We start from the raw sequence: 8,078 nt of genomic DNA, 5'->3' as shown, positions 1-8,078 counted from the left end.
CGACGCATTTGAGCACAATATATATAACAGATTACTGTAGGTCTTATTTGCAAAGGCAAAACAAATTTCATCTTACAAAAAGAAAGTTCTAAGAATCACACAGCTGGCTGTCAAGGTCAGAATTAAAGCCTGTGAGAGAATTGTTCAACACCCATTAGCTTGAAAGTGCTACTGATATTAGCTCCAGCTCTGATACAGTGTTCAGTATTTTGGGGGGAAAAAAAAGAGAAAAGGAAAAAAAAAGTTGTGTCTAGGGAGTTTAAGTCATAGAAAGTCAGAAAGCGAGAGCCTCGTTGCTAATGAAGGTTTTCCAGGAAGCTTTAGTAATGATCATGATGTTCATGGTTTTCTACGCCGGGGTCAGTTTTGCCCTTCTGTAGACTCTGACTGTCACAGTGGGCAGGAAGGGATCCTTCTGCTCCCACAAGATGTGTGTGAAGCAAGGTTCTCTGCGCTGTCCCACGGCCTGCCTAGCAGTACAAATCCCCCAAGTGTCCTGTTGATGTTCCGTGCCTCTCTCAGCTGCTGGTCCAACTATGGGAAAGTAGGAGGTGGACAGACTGTCTCTGTGATGAAAGGAGGTTGCATGTGGAAAGGAATAATTCAACATGAACTGGACCATGCTCTGGGCTTTTTGCATGAACATTCTCGAAGTGACAGGGACGAACATGTGAAGATCGTGTGGGAGTACATCAGTCCGTGTGAGTACCTTTGAACTCCCCAGTGTAGTAAGTGGTGTGGGTACATCCTACTGGGCCCAGCTCTCCTTTCTTCCCTGAAGGGAAGAGATAGGAAGCGTACTACAAGTACGATATCATATATTGCAGCTGACAGATCAGACTTCAGGAAATTTGAAAACTCCAATAACCTGGATCTTCCATATGACTACTCCTCAGTTATGCACTACGGCCCGTAAGTAGCAGCATGGCACTGCTTTTGTTGGAACTCAAATCTTACATTAGAATTAGTTTCTGAAATAACTCTCTCCTAACTATCAATTTCCACATTTCCCCTTCTGAGAAAAACACTATGAGTCAGTTCAGGCAAGCCGCTCCCTAAGATTAATCCATTATCCTTTTGCTTTCGGTTAAGGAGCTATTTACTGAGCTCAGCTCAGGAGCACAGGAGGGTGTCTTGAGATTGACTCTGCCCACTGCTGGACGTATTCATCAAACCTATTTGAACAGCAGTGTTAGTCACAACAACCACCTGTGTACAGTTCTTGTTCCCCCTCCAAAGCATGCCATTAAATCCTGAAAGAAGCAATTGCACTTAAAGAATATAACTTTACATGGGGTTTTTTTTGCAGATACACATTCACTAATACCACTGGGAAAGCAACTATTGTACCAATCCCTGATGAATCAGTACCTATTGGACAGAGGCAGGGACTGAGCAACTTGGATGTGGCCAAAATCAACAAACTTTACAATTGTAGTAAGTATCTCAAAGCCATCCTTTCATCTTCTACTCAGATCCTTCACAGAGATGTTTAGGTACACCATAGAGGCAGCGGTTTCTCATCAAACACTGTGAGACTATTCTCCTAGATTCATGGTACCCATTGGAGTTACTCTGGGAGAGAATGCAAAGGTGAAGCTGGAGGCACATTGGGATTAGTGAGAAGGTGCTTTCTTCTTCCAAATTAGATCAAACACACTCACTAGTAGCATAAGTGGCTGCTGTGCAACTGGCATAACAGCACACAAGCTTGCATGCTTCAGTGGAGTAATGTGGTTTCTTGCAGCTCAGGTGAGAGCAATAAACCTCACAAAGAGCCAGTCATCTCTGTCCCTTAGTGCAGTTTGTATTCAAGACCCGAGATAAACCAGAACAATTGTAGGCTCCTCTGAACTGGGAGAGTTTCATGATGCGTTATCCACTTTTCAAATGTTTAAGCTGTCATTCTAAATTTGTATATACTTTTTAGTCTTTAATTTTAACCTCTGCTAGAAGAAATTCTCCCATACAATCAAAGGAATTTAGTCAAAGGGAAAAAACATGATGGATAAAGTATTACCCCTTGCACAGAGGAAAGCCCAAGTCCTCCCCCTAAGCTTAGAATTTAAGCATTGCAGAGACATCATATTTACACTTGACACTTCTAGCATGACTTGACTTCCCCATCTCGGTGGAAGAATGTCACCAACTGCAGTGAACTGAAACTCTCACACTCTTTACAAAGCTGCAGAAAGAGATCCCTTGCTAGGCTACTAAGCTAACCAGTAAAAGCTAATGCTTTTTCCAAGTACTACTTTCCATTTTGATGCAGACACTTACGCATTATGTGAAAATGGGGACAACATGTTTCTTCATTTTAATCGGGATGTACCAGTACTCTGAAATGAATGCTGGCAGCTCAGAAAAACTGAGGCCAGTCCGTTCTAAAAAGATTGTAATTGTAAATGACTGGAAGCTTCTGCAAGCCTGGTGTGGAGATGAACCTTGTTTCTTTCTCAGGTCGCTGCAGCACTATTCTCAGTGCAGCATCGGGGACACTGAGGTCTGCCAACCACCCAAGAAATTATTCAGATAACACTAACTGTGTCTGGCTCATCCGAACCCGACTCAGACAGGTAACCACAGGCTAATAGCGGTCTTGGAATATGGCTGAGCTTGCTTCTTTCTATGATAAGCATTTTGTGCTTTGTCTGCATACCAGTTGCCAGACAAGATCTTTTCCACGAGAGGGAGTTCAAACTAGTCTCTACTTCTTCCTCATGTCCTTAAGCCAGGTATGGGCAAAGACAACTGCAGAATTGCGATTTTGAGAAATCTCCATACGCTGGGCTTCAGGTTTGCAAAGTCGAGACAAAGCAGTCTGAGAGTGGGAACATTCAGTCACGGGCCTGTTAGATCTGAACGCTGCAGTGTCAGGGGTTGGGAGGCAAGGCTGGGCAAGCAGTTCCAGTATGGGCTTGGCCACAGCTTAGATTCTGTCAGTTTTAAAGGACACTGCATGGAAGAAGTCACTTACATGTGCATTAAAGGCTGTTTTTCTCTACCCTTCCAGATTTCCCTGCGATTTCAAGCCTTTGAGCTGCAAACAACCAGCGGCTGTCAGGGTGATTATGTTAAAGTTTATGATGGACCCAGCAAGTCTTCTGCAGTTCTAATGGACAAGACCTGTGGATCACAGATACCCAGTGTTGTAGTTTCTTCTAGTAATCTTATGCTCATAGAGTTTGTCACAGATGGTGCTGATACAGCTTCTGGTTTCCAAGCCACCTTTACAGCTGGTAGGTCTGAGAACAAGGAGAATGGCAAAGAAAATCAATCTGTCCAATCAACCTTCCTTTTTACAGAAGGTGTTTGATGAGCTCAGACTCCTCATTATTTGAGAAGCTTCTCTCTAAAGAGCCTTCACTTCCTGCCTTGCTTCTGATAATAATGGATATTCTATCAGTGGTGTTAGCCTGGTGATTCACTGTTTGCCTTGCCTCTCAGGTGTTTGCCATCCCAAAGCATGTGCCATTAAGGGTAACATCAATTTAATGTTACTGCCAGTGCCACTAGCACAGTAGAAAGAGAATCATAATGCAGTACTTAAATATATTGCTCCTCTGAAAAAGATGCAGATTTTAGTCACACAGGTCGGAGGGTAAGACAGATCTACAAGGGAACTGAGCTCTGTGGCAAGAAGAGAGGCCACATTTCCATGGTCAAGATCCCTCAAATGTAACCACCTAAACCACATTTTCTGCAGTCCTGTTTACTGAAGAACTGAGGCCACAGCCACGCAATTAAGCTTCTGAGTTAGCTTGTGTTGGCTGGAGGAAGGAAATGCCTATGTGCATATCTGCAGCCTGCAGTGGCTGAACTGTAGGGCAGCTTGCCGTAGTATGAAAGCAAGCTCAGCTCTGCCATTTGACCTTGTGTTTGCTGTGGGATAAGAACAAGCACACAGAGTTTGCAAAAATGCACTGAAATGTGGCAACTTAACCCGAAACAAAACAGCAACTTTGCATTGTCTCTGTGTAGAATCCATTTCTAACCAGTGTAGCTACAGAAGGAAAGAAGAATTCTTAAGAAAACTCCCCATGCCACTTGGATGTGTCAACAAGTATAAAACAATTCTGGTTGTCAAATAAAATGTGATTTAACATTTACCTATTTTAGAGATACTACAACTTGTTCAGAGAGCTAAATATTCTCTCATTTCACTTACAGTGAGAATCCAGAGAAAATCTAGAGCCCGCAACTGACTTAATGAAGAAGAACTTATTCTGTGAATATTGAAATTATGTGTTTCCTACTTTGCTCCTATCCTGGCTTGGATCAGTATGAAATTTAATTCTATTAAGAATCAAAGTTTTCATCTTCTTGAGAAAGTTTATTCTCCAAGCCATATAAATGTATGATTTCTACACATCCGATGTGCTCCTCCTTTTGTCTGCACAGTTAAGTTATTGCCTCTTTCTATTTAACAATTGAATAAAAAGCCTCATTTAAAAAAAATAATGTTGTTTCCATTTATGTTTTCCAGTAGTGCCTTCCAGCCATACACACTATCGAGGTGCTCTTACTTTTCAGCCCCTTCAGTCAGGCACGGGGGTACCTCTTCAGCGTGCCCCTGTCCTGCAGTTCTGGTGGGCAGGGGTGCTCCTTTATCCACAAGGCGGTTTTGGTCCATAGATATGGTTAAGCTCACCACAGGACAAGAGGTGGACTAGCTAATGGTGCCAGAGTTCACACACTTCTTCAGGGAAGAAATTTTTTGTCAGGCAGGAAGCTAAACTCTCCTCTTCTGATCTCATAAGGAGGACGGAGAGCTGTAACAGTTGCAGAGGTTCCAGAGAATTCACTCCATCGCCCTTTGCTTGCAATCACACTCTTGAAATGACATCGTCTCCATGAAGACAAGCCTGTAACACATCTGAGAACAGACCAGGCGGCTGTTTTACTCCCGTGACTAAGAATTTAATAACGCTCTGATCATCTGTGTATTGCTGAAATGATTAAGAGGTTTTCTTTTTAAGGGAAGCAAAAGTAATCTGTGTTAGCAAGAAATGAACCCAGTGGATGTTAAGACCCTGTGAATTCCCCTTCTAATTCTGCTGGAAGAGGAGCCCCATCCCTGCCAAGCGGCAGCCAGCTGAGCCCAGGCCCATGCATGGTTGGTGTAAAGGGGTAAGGTCAGGCATGAAGGAAGACCCAGATGAGGTTCAACCCAAGCATGTGGGCACTTGCTTGCCCAGGACAACTCCGGAGGCAGCAGCAGCTCAGGACACTCTAAAGGAGTTGTACCTCCACCTCTTGCCCTGCAGCCCAAGTATAAGCTCTTCCCGCATAGGTGGGGTTTCTCTCTGGCTCTGGGAACACGAACTAGGCTACGGGCAGGGCAGCAGGACTACTGGTGAGTAGCCAGCACCTGAGCTGCCAGCACCGGCAGCTTGGGGGCGGGCACCCCAGGGAGCATGGGCAGAGCCACCCTGAGCGGCGGGGATTGTAAACAACGTTGATCAGCTGTTAACGTTGATCAGCTGTTAATGTTAATCAGCTGTTAACTGTGCCCTCAGGGTTTAAAAAGCCTGCGGGAGGGCAGGGACTAGTCATTGCCCACCAGGCGCAGGGAAGGGTGACCTGCTTGCTGCCGGTGAGTACCAGCAGCACTGTGCTGCAGCGGCGGGTGGGATAGCTCGAGTAGTAGGGTACACATGCACTTTTTGCTTGTCAGACCCTCTTACCTGTTACCGGTGTCCCAGACCACTGTCGACCATGGGATCCATAAAGGGAGCTCGCCAGAAAAAGACTGTGTCAACTCAAATAGAGCACCTGCCCTGTACTGTGGGTGTTCAGGTCTCTGGCTGCAGAGAGCGTCAGAGCCTGCTGCTGCCAGGGGAGGGAGGTCAGTATTCCACCCGCATAAGGTGTGAGCAGGTGAATGATCTGCTTGCAATGGTTGCAAAACTTAAGGAGGAGGTTGAGACACTGAGAACACAAGAGGTTCCACCTAAATTTGAGAAGAAACTTCTCAGTAAGGGTAACAGAACACTGGCACAGACTGCCCAGGGATGTGGTGGATTCTCCTTCTCTGGAGACATTCAAAACCTGCCTGGATGCCTTCCTGTGTAACATCATCTAGGTGATCCTGCTCCGGCGGGGGGATTGGACTAGATGATCTTTTGAGGTCCCTTCCAGTCCCTAGCATTCTGTGATTCTGTGAGGGTCTCAGCCTAGGAATGGTTTCATGAGGCATCATGAATCCCTGAACAGAATCAGTTCTGGTTTAGCTCAAACCAGGACATGAGGATACTACCGAGCGGGTGTACACAAAGCCTCCTGGGGATGTGGCAGAACCTCTCTTTTAGGACACCAGCTCTTCCCCCAAACTACATCCATAGCAATCCAGCCAGGCCAGTCCCTGCAGAGAGATTCTTAACAGAAATACAGAGATTGGCAGGAATGTTGTAGGGATGGAAATGTGCACGTGTGAGAAAGCACTGGAAGAGGTGGCTGAACAAGGGTTACCAGAACAGCCTGTATTGATAACAAGGGGCATCATTCCCACAATGCTGCTGTCGTGACGCAGAGGAATGCATTGCTTATGGCATTGCTTATGGCATGACCACGTGGCCTGTGCTCCATTCAGGCAGCAGCAGATGCCTTGTCAGTGGAAGATTCTGCATTCACACATTGGCAAATCTGCAGCTACTAAACATGCCGTACCCTTTTCCTGTTACCCTGGCAGGAAAACAGGCATTTCCTTCCAGCTATGGCAAACAGGTTGTCAGAACACGAGAGGCACAAGGCTGTAATCCCCATGCTTATCTCAGTAGTGGTTCCACCTCATGGTCTGAACTCTTCTTCACTAGGGACTGTGCAGACATGGGACAATTCCACAATTGCATAGTTATAGGGTAAACTTTGTGTTTATTTACACACTCTTGGAGCAAGCATGTGGAAAACATACCTGATTCCATTGTATTTATCATATATTACTTTTACCATTTAGTCAAGGTACTGCAATTACACAGTATCTTGACTAAACCATGGCCCAGCAGTCCAAAGGCAATTCCAGCATGATGAACAATGACCATAACGATCCTTTTCCTTCAGATGGGTTCTCAAAAAACTGGGAGTGTGTGACATCCATTCTGCATAGAAAAGATTGTGCTGGAGAAGTGCTTATTCTTTATTAATAACTTGAAAGCTTGGCATTCTGGATATTAGTAGACCAGTGGATAAAAATTGAAATCCTTTTCCTGTGCGACCTGCTCTGGGTGACTCTGCTCTGGCAGGGAGGCTGGACTGCATGATATTTTGAGGTCCCTTCCAACCCCCAGCGTTCTGTGATTCTGTGAACACACCGAAGTGAGAAAGAATGGATGCTGTGGTTATGCTTAAACTTCCTTTTAAGCTCTTGGAACTAAAACAGCTGTCAATAGGAATGCAGATGTGCAAGAGAGCTTAAAGTATTTGAAATGTAGTTTTAGCTTTCACCAGAAGTAAAAAAAAAAAAAAAAGTAGCCTATTAAATCTGATGTGTTTTTAATCCTGCCTCTTTTCACAGTAGTTGGCAAGGTATTTTGATGGATGTAACAACAAATGTGTTTGATACAATAAGATTCAGGCTCCTCTGGGACTTTATTCCAGAAGAAGGCATTATTAACATTTTTAGCCAAAAGACGTGCAATTTCTAACACAAATCACAAATTGTTTTTTATACCTAAGCAATACAGAGATCTAAGATGATGGGCAATGCTCCAGTTCAAAGTGTTCCAGAGGCTGTAGCTGCAAAGTTTCTTTCTAGCATCCACCTGTGTTGGATACGTGCATGATATACTAAATATTCTTGGGAAAGGGATACACACTATTATATTTGGGTTGAGCAGGAAATGTTTGTAAAATATAATGTAAGTGAAAGATGAGTAACAGTGTATTTAAACTGACCAGTATTACCCCCAAATATTTTGTTATACTCTGCATTTAAAATATAACTACCGATAAATACCTTCACAAAACTAGACATATTCTTACTTTACTTAGGTTTGGAGTCTGTATCTGATTCTGTTTCTGTTGCCTACACCTTGATTTCACATGAGAAAGAATCTTAACCTCAACTATCCTGTGAGAGA

At 44.2% G+C, this 8,078-nt stretch overlaps 1 protein-coding gene across 1 annotated transcript; it reads left to right on the top strand.

Moving 5' to 3' along the window:
- Window positions 1–502: 502 nt before the first annotated feature.
- LOC104268628 (astacin-like metalloendopeptidase) lies at window positions 503–4,446 on the top strand. The gene is made up of 6 exons (XM_009867277.1): window positions 503–701; window positions 828–912; window positions 1,310–1,437; window positions 2,461–2,576; window positions 3,014–3,239; window positions 4,171–4,446. Exons 1-6 carry the CDS (start codon window positions 503–505, stop codon window positions 4,203–4,205), a joined length of 789 nt encoding a protein of 262 aa, XP_009865579.1. The 3' UTR covers window positions 4,206–4,446.
- The last annotated feature ends 3,632 nt before the right edge of the window (window positions 4,447–8,078 follow it).

This window comes from Apaloderma vittatum, unplaced genomic scaffold, assembly GCF_000703405.1.
Source record: "Apaloderma vittatum isolate BGI_N311 unplaced genomic scaffold, ASM70340v1 scaffold30343, whole genome shotgun sequence".
NCBI lineage: Eukaryota > Metazoa > Chordata > Aves > Trogoniformes > Trogonidae > Apaloderma > Apaloderma vittatum.
The sequence above is the reverse complement of the archived record's forward strand: the minus strand, read 5'-3'. Positions and strand labels throughout refer to the sequence as shown.